This window comes from Vigna unguiculata, chromosome 8 (genome assembly GCF_004118075.2).
Source record: "Vigna unguiculata cultivar IT97K-499-35 chromosome 8, ASM411807v1, whole genome shotgun sequence".
NCBI classification, from domain to species: Eukaryota; Viridiplantae; Streptophyta; class Magnoliopsida; order Fabales; family Fabaceae; genus Vigna; species Vigna unguiculata.
In genome coordinates this window covers 452140-474403 of record NC_040286.1, presented here as the reverse complement: position 1 = coordinate 474403, position 22264 = coordinate 452140, and the positions used below count along the sequence as shown (strand labels likewise).

General features: G+C 33.1%; 2 protein-coding genes across 2 annotated transcripts; one reads left to right on the top strand and one right to left on the bottom strand.

Annotated features, from left to right (window-relative positions):
* Positions 1–494: 494 nt before the first annotated feature.
* On the bottom strand, positions 495–6457 carry LOC114194113 (protein KTI12 homolog). The gene is made up of 2 exons (XM_028084174.1): positions 6118–6457; positions 495–1707 (listed from the first exon to the last, which is right to left on the bottom strand). Exon 2 carries the CDS (start codon positions 1655–1657, stop codon positions 749–751), a length of 909 nt encoding a protein of 302 aa, XP_027939975.1. The 5' UTR covers positions 1658–1707; positions 6118–6457; the 3' UTR covers positions 495–748.
* Positions 6458–9020: 2563 nt separating this feature from the next.
* Positions 9021–13518, top strand: LOC114194201 (BUD13 homolog). The gene is made up of 8 exons (XM_028084309.1): positions 9021–9153; positions 9449–9842; positions 10838–10905; positions 11006–11067; positions 11509–11612; positions 12727–12799; positions 12886–13066; positions 13161–13518. The coding sequence occupies exons 1-8, from the start codon at positions 9021–9023 to the stop codon at positions 13244–13246; spliced, it is 1101 nt and encodes a 366-aa protein (XP_027940110.1). The 3' UTR covers positions 13247–13518.
* Positions 13519–22264: the final 8746 nt, after the last annotated feature.

Genomic DNA, 22264 nt, shown 5'->3' with positions numbered 1-22264 from the left:
TATTTGACATTTTAAATGTATTTTATGATAATATTTGAGTTAATATTACAATAAATCATAAAATGTGCTTGAAATGTCATGTAAAAACAAAATTTAGTTAAAATGATTAAATTAAATTAATCAAAAATATTGAAAAAAGACTAATTTTGAATTTTATTAAAACTTAGACAAAAACATATTTAATTCTTAAAAGTATTAGTATAATATTTATAGAAATAACAAATTTAACTTCAATTTGAGAAAGAATAACACTTTTAATTTGAAAAAATTGAGACGAAATGAATGTGCATGCTAATGAAAATTTGTTTTCAATATTTATTGTTATATATACACGTCGAAAATACATTTTCGTTATATTAACACTTGTCAAGAAATCACACTGAAATATAATCCGATACAACTCAATAATCAATACCAAAGATGGGGAGAGAATTATGTTTTGTTTAGCGAGGAAGAAAAAGAGTGAACTTAGCTTGTTTAAGATCCGGTTTTCATATCTTACAATGAAAATATTTAAATTATATAATTCTTTTCATTCTTATGATTTTGTTAAACCAGACCTGAGCTAGCTACTAGGGCTGAGAAAGGAGTTTGAACGATAGTACAAGAAACCAGAAGGGAATAAAAAAACCAGTTTATTCTATAATAATGATGTAAACTAAAAAGAAAAACAGTTTCTGATCTTAAAATACAAACATGACATCCTTTAGCACACAAGCTGAATTGCAAACAATTCATATACTGTTCTTCAGGATGTTCCTAGTTCTCTGTTCAAGTAGTCAATGAACATTCTTTTTGCACTGTCTGCATCAGAAGGGGGTGGTGGCCCACTTAAACTTGTTTGCCCTGTCAATTTTATGAAGGTGCGTCGCATTCTACGTAGCTCCGGCAGCCCAACACACCTTGAAATGTTGATTACAGGCAAATCTTTTCCCACGGAAACACCGTTAAGTGGTCCTCCAAGCGCTTGAGATTGTGCTTCTACTATGGCATTTGTGACTTCTTGTGTTGCTTTGTCCAATTCATACAGAGAATTTGCATCAGAAAAACGTGAGGTTTGAGTGGCAATAGTTGGTTGCAGAATCTTAACATCCCTGGTTTTGGAGTCCACCTTTTTGGTTAAGTAGGAGACAACATCTATAATGGCAGAGGAAGATTTCTCTGTCTCTTCTCTGTGTGGCCATAATTCAAACAATGGAGAATCCCACCTGTTTCTTCTTTCTGGTTTCTCAAACCTTCTCACCAAATCTTCAAAAATTGAATCCTCATAACTGGCTTCTCCTTTCTCCCTGCGCTCTTCGTTCCATTTCCTACAAAAGGTTTCTTCTACGTCACAGTACACCACACAGTATCTGATTCCAGAAGCTCGAGCCAAGCACCATAGCTCGTATCTGTAACCCTTGATGCTATTCAAAGAATCTACTATGATGATGCTATCTTTGGACACAGACCTATCTACTTCTGACCTGAGCACCCCTCTTAAATTCTTCTCTGAAGGCATGTTTGCATAGCTTTGGTTTCGATCAAGATGAAAACAAGCTTCGTCTATGATTCTCACTTGATGTTTTGATTCTGATTCTTTTAGAGCTTCAACTAGACAGAGTGCAGCTTTGGACTTCCCACTACATGGCTGCCCACACATTACAACCAGTGCCATTTGAAAAAACAAATAGTCTGATGATACTGGTCTCTCTTTAAAGACACAACCTGCAATATATCAATGTAGGATAAGAAGTCAACAGCAGAAAAAACAACCCATCATGGACACACATCTCCACTGTAAATAATATGTAAGCTGATTATCATCACCCAATGAATATGGACATAATTCAAAAGAAAAAACCCAATGACAGTCAAAATGTGTAAAAAGAGTGACACACAACAATATGACCCAGTTTACATGAACTTGACGCAATGACCCAGTTTACATGAACTTGACGCAAGTACTGACAGAATAAGAAAATATGAAGAAATGAAATAAACTCCTCTTTACAATAAGCTTTTAGAGAAGTTATCAAAACAAGTTCCTCCGTAAGTCCTTTCTACAAGAGAAAAATAAGAAAAGTCGAAATTAGCTTCTACAAAAGTTAAAACTAGCTTGTGCAAGGGCTAATTTGTAGAAACTCTCCTGGTAAAGCTTTTCATTCTTTTAAATTTTACTTGCGTATAAGCTAATTTTCACTTACGAAGAAGTGAAGTTCATTTTTTTGTTCTTCTTGTGTTCTCTGGTAGAAGAGCTTATAGTGAAATTCATTCAAACAGGCGCAAGCTAATTCAAAATGAGCTAAGTTATGCATCCCAATGCCACTTCTATCAATCTACGTAAATCTCAAGAGAACCATGAGCGGTGGAGTTTTTTCTCAATTAACAAGAAAGAATTAATAATACCCAAATACTAACTATACAATAATATACCTGCCACTAGGGGTGTCAAAACGGGCCAGTCCGGGCCATTTTGACCCGGCCCGATTTTGGCCCGTATTAAACGGGCCGGGCCGGGCTGGCCCGACATGGTAAAATGGGCTACTTTTTTGGGCCCGGCCCGCGGGCTGGCGAGCTGGCGGGCTGGCGGGCTGGCCTGCCAGTTTTTTCTGATCTGTATACTTTTTGGCCCAATCAGTCAGATTTTAATTTTGAATTTTTTCACATCTGTACAACAACAATGATCTATTATCACAACACAAAAACAGCCCTGGAATGCAATATATAATAACATAATTGATTCGGTTAAGAAAGAGTAGTAGCTTGGAAGGTGTTGAATGAAGAAGAGAATGCTCATTGTATTTGCTTTATGTTTATGAACTGGTCTTTCGTTTGACCTATGATATGATATTTAGAGAATAGAAATCAAAGTGTTACAGATGCAACACTCTTCTAAGACTTGTTTTGTTTGCTGTTTTGCTGTATTTGCTGCGAATACTTGGATTGCATGTAAAGACTTCGACTAATGTGTTAGCACATGTTTGCTTATTTACTTATTCAGCTCCGTTTTATGTTTTAGTCATTTTTGTAAATTACCCTTTGCATGTGAGAAGTATTGGTTTTTGAGCCATACACGCAATTTACAATTATTAAACATACTTGAATATCACCAATTGGTAGAAGAAAATAATATATAAAGGTTTCAATTAAATAAAACTAGTTCATGTATAAATAGACTTTTGGAAAGTAATAAAAGATCAATTTAAGAAATCAACTTACATCTTTATGTTCTGAACCTTACAAGCAGCACACATCTAGTAAAGAAATTACAGAGTTTTCTTAAAAAAATATACTTTTCAATTCATAACCAATATTTTGATGAGGACATGACTAGTGGCTTCCTTAATTGTTTTGAACCACGACTACATTTTTGTGCTGTTCCATTCATTTGCATTTGCCTAAGTATCCGTCACATGTCATATTATGTTTTAGGCGCATACAGAGCCAGACACTATACATCAGACACTGACTGCAACTTTTTCTTTGATATCTAATCGAAATCTATGGCTTTCCTTCCTCCTTTCCAACCCCTCGTGAAACATAAAAAGTTAACGTTTGTGGAATAAGGTTTGTGTGACATACATAGCTAGATGTAATAGTTCAACACAAAAGCAAAAGTTTAGGCAAATATGTGTGGTTTTACCATGCCACCATGTGAATTCCCCACAAGCTGTATTGCTCCATATCTCTGCTTCTATTGGATGACAATATCCAATCGTTTTGCTAAAAGCAACACCTTTGTATTAATGCCAAAACAACACATCTCGTTGTCTACGAAATTGAAATTGGGGGAAAATTTTAAGCAAGAACAGCACAACAATTACGATTTACAGAATGGGTCCAATCAAACAAGGGCAAATCGCAGCAACAACAACCACACATACACCATAACCTCCAATTTAGGGAAACCAATTTTAGGGTTACGAAAATCATAAATTTAGGTCACAAATCGAAAAAAAAAGAACTAGAACTCAAATTACGAACAAACCTATCTTCGCGGTGGTGGTGGCCGTCGGAATCGTCGTGAATCGCAGTCCACACAACGATTCGGACAACAAGAACAGCAGCAGTATCATCATCATCGACTTCTTCGTTTCACTCCTATTTCTCTCCCCGGTCCACGTTCGCGATTATATATATAGAGAGAGAGAAAATCGACGCCACTTAGAGAGAGAAAGCAATGGTGGATGCACGCTGAGGCGTTTTTACGCGGAGGGAAAACCGAAAGATTCTCTTATTATTTGTGTTGCTTGAATTTTGGAGGGCTTTGGGGTTTTCTTTTTAGACTGCAAAACAGAGAGCGGGAAGGTGGGATTTCGTAAGAAGTTATTCCAAAGAGTAGTGTTGGGGAGAAGGGGAATTCATTTTCTCCAAAGGAATTGGATTTAGGGTTCGTGCACTGGATTTGCGATTTGTCTCGTGCATTGGCTAGGGTTTTGTTCGTGCACCGGGAAGAAGGGTAACTGCATTTGCGATTTGGGTCGTGGACTGGCGAGGGTGTGGTTGCTGCACTGGGAAGAAGGGGAACTGCAATTTCAAGTAAGGAATTAGGTTTGTTGCACAAAGTTTGGTTCCTCTGCACTGTATTCCAACAATATGATTATTTAGGTAGCCAAGTTGCAGGATTGAACCGTGATTCATAAGATTCTAATAAATATTCTCTATTTCTCATTCATGCCTTTAATTCACCAACTTCTGCATTTCACTGACTAACTAGACTCTTTAGCTTAGCCTGTTGAATCCTAGCTCTTATTCAGTCCTGCATCGTATTTTCAAATAACCAGACCTTCAGTTTTGTCTTGATGTTATCTTTATTAGCTTTAAGTGGATATCTCACACCTTGCTTTGTTGTGACAATGTGATGTTTATACTCTTCCGATGGTAGAAAGTGGTTTTTAAATCTTAGCTTGAAGTCATTCATGAGTTGATTGGATGTTATATATATATATATATAGGGATGTCAAAACGGGCCAGCCCGGCCCGTTTTGACCCGGCCCAATTTTGGCCCGATTTATACGGGCCGGGCCGGGCTGGCCCGCAAGGGTGAAACGGGTTATACTTTTGAACCCGACCCGCAAGCTGGCGGGCTAGCAGGCTGGCGGGCTAGCCCGCGGGCTTTTTTCCATATGTTACATTTTTAGTCCAAAATCAGATTTCAACAAAATTATTGCAACAAAAACAACCCTGCAGTATATAATATAACTGATCACAAAACAAACAACCCTACAATATATATAAATGACATTTTGCTCTCTGCAAGTCATCAAGACACTGTTGCAACATCAATAACAAGTCTGAATTAGAGTACTTTAGGCATGGAGCATTACCAAAGTGCAAACAGTTACATAAAAAAAAAACAGAAGCATTAATTATGGATGAGAGGTTGTATAATTTGTTTGGCAACATGTGCTGCAGAAGCATCTAAACCCTCCAAATCAATAGGAGCATCTTCTGAAATCTCCCCATCATCAAACCCCGGTAGAGATGCCTCAAACAAATTAGAGTTCAGAACAGTTAAAAAGGAGGTGGCATTATAGTTCTACATCAAATATACTGCAGTGTATAAGCAAATTTCAGTTTAAGTTAATGCCAAACAACTAAATCCCAGCTTTGCAAACACGGCACATACAACTTTGCAACTTGGTACTTTCTATCATATAATTCAATCATTAATGAAGAACATATTTTTGTCTCAAGGATGATAGAACAATATGAAACAGTGGCAGTATTTATTTGATCACAGTGCAACGATGAAATACATGTTCTCCACATATCTCCAACATGATTACAGATAAACAGACAAACAAAGAAAACAACCACAACTATCGGCCTATCACACAGTCAGATAAAAAATAGTAACACTAGAAAAACAAGAAAAAAAGAAATGAACATCACCACCACACCAAAACGGCAGCAACTACGAAATTGAAATTGGGGGAAAATTTAACCAACAACAGCACAACAATTATGATTCACAGAATGGGTCCAATCCAAACAAGGACAAATCGCAGCAACAACAACCACACATACACCATAACTTCCAATTACAGGAAACCAATTTTAGGGTTACGAAAATCATAAATTTAGGTTACAAATTGAAAGAAAAGGGAACCAGAACGCAAATTACAAACAAACCTGTGTTCGTGGTGGTCGTGGCGGTCGAAATCGTTCGTCAATCGCAGTCCGATGGTGGCGCTGCTGCCCCTGCCAGCGACGTGGTGGATGTCACGGTGGAGGAGAAAGGAGACGCCGTGAATGGCCTGCACTCTGCCTTCGTGTTTCTTGGCCAGCGACGTGGGTGGAGGAGAAACGAGGGTGCTCTCTTCTGATTTCCCAAAACGCGGGTGGTGGAGGACGAGGAGAAGAGAGTGTGAGAGGAATGAAGGAATAAGTCTGGCAGTGGGTTTTGGAATTTGGATGAAAGTGACAACGACAATAATGGAGTTTGCCGCCACTACTTGTCTCAGTGAAACTAGGTTTTTGTTAACAATGAAATTGGGTTTGATTGGGCTTGCCCAAACACAATGCATCCACTTCAGAATTCGTTGCACCCCATCATTGTTAAGTGCACACCATATTGATATCAAAAAGGCTAAAATATCCTTTCTTAGTGTACAACACTCCTGCTGCCTCCGCCGCAGTGAAAAGAAGAAGACAGAGAGATCTCTGCAGAGAAAGAAGAGAAAAACATAATACTATGCAAAAATAAATAAAAGAACTTATTCTAGATTTTTTTTTGAAAACGAAATTCTTAAAATCTCAATCGAGAAATCTTATTTTAAAAATTCCCATTCCAAAAATTTCAGAAGATTTAGAAATTTTTTATTACAAATAATTCAGAAGTACTTTTACAAAAAGTAAAATGATGATTTTAAAAAGGAAAATGATATTTTAATCCACTTTTTTTGACCCATTTTTAACCCACCACTTCAATCACCATTAGATCATCTTTTTTATTCTTTTTGGTGATGTGATGTATGATCTAATGGTAATTGAAGTGGTGGGTTAAAAGTGGGTCAAAAAAAGTAGGTTAAAGTATCATTGTCCTTTTAAAAATTAGAAAATACACAAAGAAACTATGAAAATATCATATTATCGTCGGAGACTAGGGACATAAAAATAATTGCATTTTAGATAAATAGAATAGAAAAAAAAACATACTTTAGATAATTTGTTTTATATCATCCTATATAAAATTAAATTGTTAATTTTAAATTAGATCAAATATGATTTGATCCTCTAAAATTAAAATTTTGATAATTTACTTTTAATTTCTTGAAAAATATTTTTTTTTCTGCAAAGTTAAAATATGCTAAATTTTTTTTCCTGCATATTTATTTTAAATATTTGCACGTAGGTGTTGAATCAAAATTAATTTCAATGCATTATTTTTGTAAAAATAAAAATATATTAAAAATTCTGGAGAGCGCAAAAGTACATTACCAATTTTAGAGAAATAAATTGTCTTCGTCTTTTTTAATTAAAAAATGTTATTACAGAGTAATTTAATCTATTATAAAAACATTTGTATATATTCGTATATATCCTAGATGCATTACTTTTTTTATATGCATAAAATATTATTATATTTAATTATAATAATTATGGGCCAAATGCTCTCAAACTAGGAAGAAATATTAATTTTTATTTTATTTTTCTATTTTATAAACTATAGAATGCTAATTCTTATATACAATGGGGAACAATGTTGGAACTAAAGGGGTCATGGTCTCCATTTTTTCTTTTACATTTATATAATTTAATATATGATTTTAAATATTTTCTTTTAAATTTAATATTTTAATAAATATTTATACATTTATATATATATAAGAAAAAGTTTTCTTTTTCGTATTTATTTTTCAATTTCATCTTTTAAACACTTTTTAAATAAAAATAATTCTTTTATTAATATTATCTTTTAAATGATTATTTGTTTAATTTAATCATTTTTTATTTTTTAAAATTGAACCATTATAAATGAAAATTAATTATACTAAAATTATAAAAAGTTATTTATATCTAATTTTATAATAATAATAATAATAATTTTATTATTTTTTATTATCATAAAAAAATTAAATACTATGTTTTGAGTAGTTTATCTAAAAATTTTAGGATTATTCTTTTGGTTCTTAAGTTGGTCATCTAGTTTTTTTTAATTTCAATTTTGGTCCGAATTTTAAAAAATTATGTAATTTTGTCCTTTTTCGTTAAATTTATTAAATCAAATCAAGAATTTTTCATCAAAATTGAAGTTGTAAATGATTTGCTTTGTTGGTGTAATTGACATAATCCTAGTATCAATTTTGATGAAAAAATTTTGTTCCGCTTCAAGAAATTTAACAAAAAAGATAAAAATGCATTAATTTTTATAAAATCGAGACTAAATTGAAACTAAAAAACACTAGATGACCAAAGTGATATTTTTAGACAAAAAAATGGATCAAAGAATAATTTAACCAAAATTAAACACTCCACCCACCTCCTGCTGCTACACTGCACGTGTTTTTTTTTTTATTCATTAACTTATACGGCCCGCGGGCTGGCCCGTTTTGGCTCGTGGGCTGGCCCGACGGGCCAGCGGGCTTGATGGGCCGGGCTGTCATGGGTTGGCGGGCTGAAATTCTTGGCCTGGCCCATGCTTTTTCAGTCGGACTGGCGGGCCAGCCCGTCGGGCCTGGCCCATTTTGCCATCCCTATATATATATATATATATATATATATATTAGAGTTTGAGTTTTGTTATTTCATACTGAAAGTATTTGAAGCATCATCTAATAGAACATTACATTATGGTAGGTAACTATAGAGGCTGAACTGTGGACATTGTTGTCTTAAAAATGGGGTCCAATTCATTGAAGGATTATTTGAAAAGGTATGAAAGTAACACAAAAGTAGAGAAGAAGAAAAAGAAGAAGCAGAAGAAGAGAAGTCAACCACAAACCACTAGGGGTGTCAAAACGGGCCAGCCCGACCCATTTTGACCCGGCCCGATTTTGGCCCGTATTAAACGGGCCGGGCCGGGCTGGCCCGACATGGTAAAACGGGCTACTTTTTTGGGCCCGGCCCGCGGGCTAGCGAGCTGGCGGGCTGGCCCGCCAGTTTTTTCTGATCTGTATACTTTTTGGCCCAATCAGTCAGATTTTAATTTTGAATTTTTTCACATCTGTACAACAACAATGATCTATTATCACAACACAAAATCAGCCCTGGAATGCAATATATAATAACATAATTGATTCAGTTAAGAAAGAGTAGTAGCTTGGAAGGTGTTGAATGAAGAAGAGAATGCTCATTGTATTTGCTTTATGTTTATGAACTGGTCTTTCGTTTGACCTATGATATGATATTTAGAGAATAGAAATCAAAGTGTTACAGATGCAACACTCTTCTAAGTTTGAGAGTTCTGATTTGCAAGATATCTCTCCACCTAGACGAAGTCGTCATGATTCTCCCTCTTAAGATGTTTTGCGTGGATCTGTGGCACTCGACCTTTCACCTCCGAGGAAAATCAAGAAGAATGTTGCAAGACCTGGTTTTTCTGATTCTCAGCGCCATTCACCTCAAGATCTATCTCCTCCTCGACGCAGTCGTCATGATTCTCCTTCTCAAGATGCTTTACATGGATCTGAAGTGTCAGACCTTTCACCCCCAAGGAAAATTCAGAAGAATGTTGGAAGACAGGGTTCATCTAGTATTTCAGTTAAAGTTGGTTCACATTCATCTTTGGATCTTGAACTAGCTCCACCAAGGAGAAATACTCAGGAATCATCAAATCCAGCTAGTAAAACAGGTCTAATTTCTGGTAAGGATATCAGTGACGAGATCGAGAAAAAGAAGAGGGATGATATGTTGAGGTAATTGTTCAGTTGTTTTATAATGTTTTCCAATCACATATTAATGTTTACTTGATAGATATTTGTTATTATCCTTGCTTAATGCCATGGTGTTGTAGTACTAAGCTTGTTTTTTGTGTGGTTATGGAAGTATGGAATACTGAGATAGTTCTACTTGGCTTTCGCAGAAGTGTTACCACCATGATCAGAAACACGGGCTGTTTATTTCTTATTGACTATAGCTACACTTGAATAGGAGTTTTTCTTATGTGACTTGGGAGAAGTTATCAGTCTCATGAAACAGCATACACAATCAATTTTTTCTAGTCTGTTAGTTTTAGGGTTTAGTTAAACACTTAAACTAAATGCAGCAAGCATGTGATCTTTTTGTTATTCTATTTATTTACAAAATTTAAGTGAAATGCTCGTTTCCTTTTTCTGTTAGTTGTTTGTTACTATTAATTTTAGTATGTGTTAATGTATTTTTTGCCTTTTTAACAATCAATATTAAAATTCAGTTATCAAGATATAGGTCACTAATAAAATATTTCATTTCTAAGACCAATTCTTCCAAAATCTTAAGCTATATTACAAAGAAGCCCAGGACTATTATTATGTCACTAACATGCCTGGTAAACCTTATTCTGACTAAAAATGCTTTCTGTTATGCTATAGTTATTATCTATTGTGGCTGAGTGGCATTTCTGGGCCATAATTTTTTCCTGATTATGTCATGTTTCCTCATACCAAAAAACATTTAAACTCACAAAAGTTGCAGATGTCATTCATAAAAGCAGTAAAAAAAAGTCCCATTTGTCACCTTTTTTTTTTCATTGTATAAGGTTTGTTTTGGAGAGGGGGGACGGGGTTAATCTTGCAATTCCCCTTTCTTGAAATTGAAACCCTTCTTTCATTTATACAAGTGTAAATGCTCGTCATTCCCTGTCTTTCTATGCAAGTTTTGGTGTCAGTTGCTTCACATTGCTTCATGGCATTGATAACTATGTTTTGCGCAGATTTAACCAGATGGACCCTTCCATAAGTGGACGGGGTGCTGAACCTGTATATCGTGATAAAATAAGAGGTCAGAATTTTAGTCAGTTGTTTGTTGATGTTTCTGTTCAATGTATTTGATTTGTTGTCTTTGTGTGCAAAGAAATTTTGAATGATGCTGAATTTTGCAGGAGTACGCATTTCAAAGGAGGAATACTTGAAATCAAAACAGAAAGTAGAAGAAAAACCCAAGGTATTTGGTACTCTGCGTTATTTTTGTAGCATTGTTGTATTGTTTCTAGATTTATAAGGATATTATATCTACTACTATTACAATTACATCAAAAGGACAAGAAACCATGTCATATTTGTTGTCATTTGGTCCCTATGATTGAAGATGAATGTTACTTCTAAAATGTGTTAAAATAATCTCTCTTATCTGTTCAGCTTTTTACAAAGCTATTTTTTGATGTATTATGTTGAAGGGTTATAGGCGGACCCCTATCTCTTTTTCTCTTTTTTCTTTTTTTTTTGTATGCTACCTTTTATATATGAATACAATGTATACAGAAGTGATCGGCAAGAGACTCACTAAGTTCTCTAAAATCTCAACTGTATGTCAGAACAGTTATGTTATTCATGTTTCCGATAAAAACTGCTAAGCTGAATTTTTAGGTATCTTTGTGATTTTCAGGAGATAGAAATAGAATGGGGCAAAGGCTTAGCTCAAAAGCGTGAAGCTGAGGCTAGGCTGAAGGAACTAGAACTTGAAAAGGAGAAGCCTTTTGCACGGACCAGGTATATATATAAAGTACTTAGAAACATGGTTTCTAGATTGTTCTATATTTTTTATCATAGCAACCTATGATGCACAAACATAATATGGGGTATAAAAAATACCATGTATAAAAGGGATACATTGAGTTGGTGACAATTATTCTTAAAATTATAATGATATAAGGTGTACATTACACATAAATATGCATAAAAAATTCATGAAACATGAATATATTTGCAAAACTAAAATTCCAAACTCATGAAGCACTAACACACTCATCCCACGTAACAAGTACATGTTTAATATTGATATGCTTGGATTCTCTATGAAAACTATCTGTGAATTATTGAAGCTCTTCTTTCTAAAAGGATGTTAAGATCTGATAAGTCTTAGATTAAGGCTGATATGGATAATGGAATAAATAATTTGACACGTCAAGTAAAACTTTCATATTTTGAATCAAATTATTCTTGATTCAGCTATTAAAATGAATGCAACATAACAAGCAATTGTTGGCTCGAATAAACTTCTCCTAGCTTGTGTTAATACCCAATGAGATTAATCCCCTTATCTGTGCAAGTTATATATCTCCTTTGTAATAAATAGGGATTTTAATACTTCTCTACTCGTTTCAAATTTTCTTAAACCTGGTAATCTTGTTAAAGAATTTTGTGAGCCAACTCGTGTCTCTCTCTCCTAGACTCTTTAATACCTCAGTGATTATAATATCGAGCCCAATAGCTTTGTCATTATCCATCTTCTTCAATACATATTTTACTTTAGGATCCAGAAGATAAAAGTTTTACTTTTGGTCCATCATTGTATATATTTGGAAGTAATTCCTGCATCATTTCTGGATTATCATGAGATGGTCCTTTTTACACATGTTCAACATAGTTTCATTTTTTTAGGGGGTAATCAGTGTTGTTTATAATTACTTAGTTTACCATGTACCAGCTTGGAAATTTATTTATAAATTATTTGTTAGTTAAAATCCCATCGAGAGCAAGTTCTGGACTGTCATTGAGATGCAATGTTGATGTTTAACTGTGTGAGCTGATGTCATCGATTAAGGTTCCTTTTTCCTTATTGTCTCCGTGTCTCTTATGTTGTATTTGCATTTGTTTCTTACAGAGATGATCCTGAACTAGACAAAATGTTTAAGGAGAGATTAAGGTGGGGTGATCCCATGGCACATCTAGTAAAGGTAATGCAAAACATTTCATGTTGCTTGGTGCGTGAGATGGAGTTTCATCAGTACTTACATGTTTTTGTGCCAATTGCCATTTGTAGAAAAAATATCCAGAGCCTGTTCTTCCAAACTTGGGGGAGAATGAGAAGATGAAAGAATCAGGCTTTGTAGTCCCACAGGATATTCCAAATCACAACTGGTTAAAAAGAGGTTTAGACGCCGCACCAAATCGGTATGGAATAAGACCCGGACGACATTGGGATGGTGTTGATCGCAGTAATGGTTGGTTCATATTCCCTGTACTTTTTGTAGTTTGATTTTTCCTTCCCTTTTCTGATGTAAATAGCCATAAATGATTGACTTATATCATTTTCAGGGTTCGAGAAGGATATGTTTAAGAGAACAAATGAGAGACAAGCTAGAGATAGAGAAGCTTATCTTTGGTCCGTCTCTGATATGTGAAAAGTGGCAGTACAATTACACAAGAGTATTAAGGAATGTGATGTTGACATGTCCATAGAAAAATTATTGAAAAGATGTATCTATCTTAGAAAATCTCCATTTGGTTTGATCAGCATTGTGATATTTTCGAGTTTTTAAGAGGTTATCACATTGTTGTTCCATGTAATTTAGATCATTTTTCACTACTGTAGTTTGAAGATGACTGTCTTTCTCGAGTTTCCTTCGAACTTTCGGGGATCAGTGTTGTTAATTAAAGCTAAAATTGATTTTTATGATAATCCAAATTTGAGTCTAACCTTACAGCAAGAGGAGTAAAAATACTCGGGATTTTCATTTAAACATGCATTGGACATATTTTTTAAATTAGTTTAAATTTATCTGATAATTTTAATTAGATTAAAATTAATTTTGTCTCAGATAATACTTCTAAAATGATTAATAATTTTTTAATTATACCGCATTTTAAAAGAAAAGACTGTGGTTATGTAATGTATTCGTCTATGAAGATCAAAATAATGTCCATTTCAGATTTTGTTAGACTTTAGGTTAAAAAAAAATGATCATTTCGTCTTTTCATCGGTACTTTTTTGTCTATTGATATTCACGTACTAATACCAATCACAATTTAGAGAATGATATTTCAAAAATAATATGTAATTAATTTTGTTTGGATGATAAAATAAAATTATTTGAACAGAGGAAATTTATACATACAAAAGTAATATTAACTTGTTTTCTTTATTAAGAAGTGTAAATTATAATAATTTTTTTTACATGACTCTCCCATTTAGTTAGATTATCCTGGGATAGAGATTGAATATAAAAAAAATTCTTTTTTCATATAATTACCCTCTAAATTTTAAGTTTTTATTTAGTCCATAAATTAATTTTACCTTTAAAAAACTAATTTATTTTTTCTTTATAATTTTCTGGATTTTTTTTATAAAACAATTTGTCTTAAGTCATATTGGCAACTTATTGGTGTGTCTAGATCCAAAAATAATGAAGTAATGTTTCATCCAACTTTGTTCTCTCTTTTTTTTTCACATAAAAGTAATTATTTTATAATATAATTAGGAATATATAGAGATTTATTGTTTTTTCTGTCTCGATATTAATAAATAATGGTTTATTTGATTAAATATTAGCATCAGTACGAATAATGTATGACTTTTTATAAGATATACATATCTGTTATTTCTTTTTTGTTCTTACATTCATCCTTATCTTAAAATAATAATATTTTTTATTGATTTAGTATTTTTATTAAAAAATGATATTAACTCAAATATGTTTAAATTATAAAATTTAAATCTTATTTTCCTAATTCGATATTGTGAAATTAAATCAAACTTAAAGTTAACTTTCTTTATTTTGTGAAATAATCATTTGACAAATATTTTAATGTATACATAATGAAAATAAACACAATTTCATCATAATTATAAATTTGATTTTAAAACAGAAACAAAAATATTTAAATTCCTTCTCTATTCATATATTCGTACTGTGATGTACAGAAAATAAAAATAGTAAAAAAAAGTTTAATTATATTTGTTTTATCGTATTTTTTGTTAGTGTGTCTAGTCATCACAATTTAAATTTGGTTAAAGCTAATGTAACGGAAACAACAACGTTATTCAAATGGAAAGAAAATTGAGATATAATTAAATAAAAACAATTAAATATTTAATTTGAGTACGAATTAAATCTTTATATATTTTACAAAAGTTAAATTTCTTAACTACATTTTATAACACTAATTTCAACCACTAAAATTGATATATAAAAAGAGAGTCGAATTTTAATAGAAAAAAAAATGATAATTTCACATCATTCTTCATATCATAAATAATCGTTATCATAATTGTAAATTTTCTCTTCCTTCTCTCTTCTCTTCCTTCCAAAATCATTATTCTCTTTCTAGATTGAATGTTGAACGTCGTCAGGGTTTGATGGTGACGGTGCATTCTCAACCTCTCATTCTCGATGTACAAAGGTACCACTTTATTTCTGATTATACATTAGGATCTCAATTTTTTTTTGGATAATCTTTAATTTTGTTAAATAATCTTTAATTTTGTTAGGTAATATTTAAACTATGTGTTAGATTATGGAGTTATTTTTATTTAACAAAGTGATAGGATATTTTATATTTGGTGAATTAAATTTAAGTTAATTAGTTGTTATTTTAGTTAGTTGGAATATCTAAGATTTAGTTTGATAATATGACATATTAGATAAGATTAGATTATATTAAGATTTAGTTTGGTTTGTTAATTTTTTTGTTTGTAATTAGCTATATAATAGCTCATTTTCCATCAATTAAAAACACCATAGTGAGTTAAGTTGCATATTCTTTTAGTGTGTGTGAGTTTTCTTCAACAAAGTGGTATAAGAGCTTTATGCTCTGAGTACCGAGTGAAAGAAAGAGAGAGGGTGAAATAGTGTGAGAAAGGAAGAAAGGAGTGCACCAAAGTGAGAGATGACAAAAGTTGTGAATGGTATGACGATGTCGCAATTGATGAAGAAAACCAATTATGATAATTGATGTCTGTAGATGAAGATGTTAGAAATATTTTAATATAATTTAAAAAATAAATAATTAAAATAAAAATTCTACTGTTACTCATGTTTTTATAGACCTTTAATTTATGGGTTAATGGTTTTTATGGCTAACGACTATATTCTTATTACTATTTACTTCTTTGTCTCCATTTTCTACCTATAAATACCACCTAGGTGCATGGGGAAAGATACAATAACAGAGACAACAAACATTAGAGTTTTCTCTGAAATGTTCTTCTTTTCTTCTCTATATTATCTTTAAGACAATGGTGTTATATATTTATAATAATATTGCAAAAATAATAGCGTTGTTGTTGTTGCAACGTGAGCAAGCCTCCCTCCTTTTAAGGATGGTGCATCGAGATCTCCTCCACATGGTGATCCCACATCCACATTTTATGGGATATTATTTTCAACACTAGGCTTCAGTTACAGAGCATGGATTTTTAAATCCCTTCATCACACAACCATTTTCTGATCTCTCTTTTTCTTACTTTTCTTCTTTTTCTCTCTTCTCTTATATCCTGGGTTACTTACTCTTTAAGGAGTTTATTTTGCTAGTTTCTGTTATCCTCGGGATATATCTGAGATGTTCCTGTTGTATCTTGGGGGGTTTGCGCATATACTGCGGATAAATCCTTAAGGACAGTGTTTCCAACACGCCTAAGGAATTCCTTTTATTTATGTTTTTATCTTTTTTATGCATATTTGCTAACAAGTGGTGTTCATAAGGTTCGGAAATCTTTCGCTACACTCGATCAATCTGACGGGTTGTTGTATCTTAGGAGAGAAACGCATATGATTTGAAACACATATCATTGTGTATTTGTTTAGCCCTGTGCAGTAGGGGTGTTTTCTCTCTAAGAATAGCGCTATGCGTGCCTCAACCCAGGATATTTCTACTTCTTACCTTTTATCTATTATTTATTATTGTTAAAATAATTGTTGATCTCTGATTAATATTCATTGTTTTATATATTGTCTTAGTATTATTATTGATTTAATAATTATTATTGATATCATTTTATATTTTTATTATTAATAGTATTATTTCAGTAATCATTTTCTAACAGAAGACTCTTCGGGGATCCCAAGATATTTGTGGGATATAGTGGAGACCGAGTACGAAGAACCCGCAAATGATGCAAATCAGACAACCGCCCAGATTACCGCGCTAAAGAAGACACGAGTGAGAGACAAGTCAACTTTGTACTTTTTGTACAATGTTGTGGACGAGTCGTGCTTCAAGAATATTGCAAATGTTGCATCTTCAAAGGAAGCATGGGATATTCTGGAGGTTGCATACAGAGCGAACGACCGGGTCAGACAAGTCCAGCTTCAAGCTCTCAGAGGAGAGTTTGAAGGGTTGAAGATGGAAGATAAAAAGTAGGTAACCAAGTACATAACTTGGGTAGAGAAGGTGGCCAACCAACTCGACAGGAATGGAGAGCCAATGCTAGCAAGTCGGGTTGTGGAGAAAATTGTAAGATCACTAACAGATGATTTCGATAGCATCGTATGCACCATCGAGGAGTGAAGGACCTGTCAATTCTCTTAGTAGAAGAACTCGCTGGGTCATTGGAGGCCCGTGAACAAAGGAGAGGGAAGAAGCACAAACCGCTTGATCAAGTACTACAAGCGTAACTTGATTTGAATGAAACTCGGAATACTCAGAGCCGAGGTCCTGGAGGCAGAGGACGAGGTGGTCGAGGTCGAGGTGAACGTGACAAAGATGATGTTGAAGAGAGCACAAATCAAACCAGGCAGCAGAATTGGCATGGTCGTGGTCAAGAAAGGGGCCAAACAGATTTGTCAAAGTCAGAAGTGGAATGTTTCAGGTGTGGCAAGTACGACCACTACGCAAGAGAATACAGATCGGCAAGTTGCTACAACTGTGGCAAGGTTGGTCATATAGCGAAGTTTTGTCAAACTGAAAAAAAAGGAGAAAAATCTTCTCACAAAAGAAGACAACGAGCAAGAGATAAGAATTTTAACGATTATGCAAAACTCAGATGTCAAACTCAGGAGCAGTAAATCGGATGCAAAGTTACGATCGGACTATGTGAAGGAAAGGAGATCATGTGACGAGCTTAGTCCAGGTTGTTTAAACTAGAGCTGTCAAAATGAGTTGGAACCCGCGAGCCAACCCGGCTCACCACGGGTTCAAGCCGGGTTGGGTTGAAATTTTTTTACAAATTTCAATAGGGTTGATTTTTGACTTGACTCATCTAGAACCCGACTCACCCGGGTTGAACCCATGGTGACGAGCCAACCCGCAAATAAAGGGTCACACAAGTGTTTTTTATTAAGTTGAGTTTTGCATTTGGAGCATGTTAGGTTGTTTTTTTTAGCCAACACATAGATAATTTGTATTTTTGTGATTTTGGTTTGTATTTGAATTGTATTAAAGTTTATTTAGATTTTAATTATAATTATAATTTAGTTTTGACTAAATAAAAAAATTGTATTTTTTTTAATTAAGTGAACCCGTGAGCCAACCTGTTTAACCCACCAACCCGTGGTGGACCAGGCCAGGTTCAAATTTTTTTGGCTCGCTAATAAGTGAGCCTGGTTGGGTTGGCTAACTAAGTGATCAGTCGAGCCAGGTTGGGTCGGGTTACCCATTTTGACAGCTCTAGTTTAAACAACTCGGTTTGGTATATAGACACTGGAGCAAACAATCACATGTGTAGAGATGAGAGTTTCTTCAACGAACTCACCAAGGTGGAGGACATATTAGTGTCAAGTGGAGATGATCCCAAGATGGTGATTAAAGGGCATGGAACAATACAACACATGAAAAGGATGGATGGGTTCGAGAAATCAGAGATGTCTACTATGTTCCTGAGCTGAAGAGTAAAATTTTAAGCATAGGTCAGATAGTGGAGAAAGGAAACTCGATTCTGATAAAGAATCAGGTATTGTACTTGAAGGACAAGCACAGTTGGCTAGCAGCCCAAGTAGAAAAGAAGAAAAATTGGATGTACAAATTGGAGTTGAGCATCTTGCAGAAAAGGTGTTTGAAACGTGTGGGCAGTGAAGGCGGTGCGGGATCAATTTGGAACGGTGTGGTAGAGAAAGAGTCCGGTAAGCAAATTAAAGCAATGTGATATGAAAATGAAAGAGAAGAGACAACCAATCTTGCCGAAGAAGTTGAAGAAGAAGCAGTGTTGTTGATGATGGGATGTAGCTCGGGGGACGAGCAAAAACAAGTGGAGAAGTCGGCAAGAAGGTTGAGTGTCATAAATCAGTCCAGTAGCATGGAGAGGTCGTCAAGATGTGCGGATAGCTTGGAAAGCTTAGCAAAGAGTGTGGACATATAAGATAGCTCGATGGAGCATGTGGAGAGCTCGATGGAGCATGAGGCCAACTCAGTTAGCTCAGTGGGAAGTTCGAATAGCTTGATTAAGTTGGTGGAGCAAGTGGAGTGCCAATATCATTTTGGGGAGCAAGTGATCACCTTGAAAAGCTTAGCAAAGAGCCTAGATAGCTCGGTAGAGAGCCTAGATAGCTCGATAAAGCGTCTAGCTAGCTCGGATAGCTTAGTGTGGATTGTGGATAGCTTGGATCTTGAACAAGAAGAGCAGTTGCGTGCCGAGAAGGATCAGAGAGTTGTACTGGAGATGCAATATGAGAAGTAACAAATTGAAACAGATGATGAGTTTGGTGTGAAGAAGGCGTGGAAATTGTCCAATCTCTTAAAGGAAGATCAACCTATTCAGAGGAACCCGATTAATGACAAGTCGGCCACAAACACAATAAAGAACCTAGCAAAGGGTAAGTCAGTTAAGATTAAGATGAAATCGATCAAAGAGAAGATCAAGTCGGATAAAGAGAAGATCAAGTTGGTCAAAGAGAAAAGCAAGTCGGTTATGGAGATAGAAGATTGTTCGGAATCTTTAATTTTGTTAGATAATCTTTAATTTTATTACATAATATTTAGATTATATGTTAGATTAGGGAGTTGTTTTTATTTAGCAAAGTGATAAGGTATTTTATATTTGGTGAATTAAATTTAAATGAGTTGTTATTTTAGTTAGTTGGAATATCTAAGATTTAGTTTAATAATATAACATATTAGATAAAATTAAATTAAATTAAAATTTAGTTGGTTTGATAATATTTTGTTTGTAATTAGTTATATAATAACTCATTCTCCATGAATAAAAAAATACCACAATTGCATATTCTATTCTTTTTATATGTGTGAGTTTTTTTCCAACAAATTTTTCATTCTTTTTTGGAGCACTTGTTGTAACATGAAATGAGAATGAGTTTTGCTTTCATCTTCGCATTTCAAAATAATAATAATAATAATTGCAGTAGGCTTATAAAAGTATCTATTCTAAAAAACCTTTTCAGGTTAACGTGACTATTTATTCCTTTATTTTGGTTGAAGAGATAAACCACTAGAAGCTGATTTTAACTTTGTAGAAACTAATTTTGACTTTTCTTATTTTTTATTTTATTATTTAGAAAGGATACATGGACAAGCTGTTTTTTTAATAACTTATTACTGATTTAAACGTTAATTAATTCCAATTTCTCTTTACAGATTTCAAATTCAAATTCATTATAATAAGATTCAATAATAAACTTTTAAAGACTATTTTATCTGTTCAATCTCTTATGAAATTTAGTATATGACTTATTATTAAAAATATTTTTTTAATATTTTTTTATTTAAATTAATTTTAAAAAATATTTTTCTTTTTAAAATATTTTTGAATTTTATAAACTAATTATTATTTTAAAATTAAGAATTAATATTAAAATATTACAAATATTTTATATTTTCTTACATGAATAAAATAAAATAAAAAAATTTCTCATTTAATATATCTTTTATATTTGTTATATAATTTATATCTTCATATCTCATAATCCTAAAATTTGTTAAAATGCATAATATTTCATACTGTATCATATCTAATATTTATATAGGAATTAAAAATTTTGTAAATGTGCTTCTCTGTCAAATTCTATCAAACTCTCTACCTATTTGTATTTTATAACTTTTTTATATCAGATTTGTATTTTAGTTATATATATTTTTAAAAATTAAAATCTAAATTTTAAATAAATTATATTCAAATAAAAAATTTAAATTTAATTTTAAATTTCAACATCCTAAATCCTCTCTTTCTTCTATCCTTCACCTAAATTTCAAGAAACCCTAAATCTTCTTTCTTTCTTTGCGATTCATTCGAAAATTTGAATATCCATCCAAAAATAAATCTAATTGGCAATCTTAAATCTTAAATCTTAAAGAAACGTAACGAGAGCACTAAGAGAGAAAACTAATTAAGACAACCTTCTTTTAACACTCCTCTTCCACCAATGTTGAATCTTGTGTCGGGGCGGTTAGTTTTCTGAAACGAAGAGAACTTATGACTTATCGTTATAAATTGGTTTTAAGACTTGAAGTTGTGTTTGCGTCATGCTTGATATGTGATCCGTTTATGTGCTAGTTTTATTCAATGTATCTATGGCATTCATTTAGAAATTCAGTTTTGTTTTTCACTCATTAGGTAGTGTTATGGGTTCTCAACCACATCTTATTGCACTAATTTTCAACCACCAAAATTGATATAAAAGAGAGGTCGAATTTTAACAGAAAAAAAATATATAATTTTACATCATTCTTCATATCATAAATAATCGTTTATATAATTGTAAAGATTAATTATAATCAAAAAACAAATTTATCATACATTATTATTTTTTATCAATACAATGTTAAAAATATATGTTAACAAAATATGTTTTATTTTTTAAATATTCTATATGTAGCATCTTCCATGTACTTTTTTATGGTAATCATGTTTTCGTATAGATTAACTATTAATTTTATTCCGATATAAAAATTGCAATTTCGATTCCCAAATTACTCGTTTAGGGCATTCTAATTATCTTTGTTAAAAAACATTTATTTTAAAATAATATATATCTTTTGATAATTAAACAATCTTGATAATAGTATTTTATATACAAATAAATAACTTCTATATAGAATTTAATTTTGTTGGAGAAGTTCTAAGTAGAGATGGCAATTCGGGTCAGGTGGGTTGACTCGCAGACTCGCACAAAAAAATGTTGGGCGGGCTGGGATGTTGAACCCGTTGGCTCGCAATGGCCTGTCTCGCAATGACATGTTACTATCGTACTTTAGCTATAATCTTGGTTGTTATTTTTCTTGTTTTTGTTTAGGTAAACTAATTGAAATTATTTGAATAGAAAATGAATGTCAATTATTATGAAACGGGATGGGTCAGAAAAGTGAATCAGATATTAAACTGTGCGGCAGGCTAACCCGACCTACACTTTGCGGGCCAAAAGGTAGGATGAGCGAAAACGGGCCAAGTTAGTCCACTTTGCCATTGATCTCCTTCCTTCAAAGCGTGACCTCAATAAATTTTCAATTTCCTTCATTCTTCTTTCTTCTCTCTT

Coding starts and splice junctions, on each gene's coding strand:
- LOC114194201 (XM_028084309.1), top strand. CDS start 9,021: ATGGTAAAACGGGCTACTTTTTTGGGCCCGGCCCGCGGGCTAGCGAGC. Junction 9,154..9,448: donor TTTTGAATTTTTTCACATCT/GTACAACAACAA, acceptor CTCCCTCTTAAG/ATGTTTTGCGTGGATCTGTG. Junction 12,800..12,885: donor CCATGGCACATCTAGTAAAG/GTAATGCAAAAC, acceptor TGCCATTTGTAG/AAAAAATATCCAGAGCCTGT.
- LOC114194113 (XM_028084174.1), bottom strand. CDS start 1,657: ATGGCACTGGTTGTAATGTGTGGGCAGCCATGTAGTGGGAAGTCCAAA.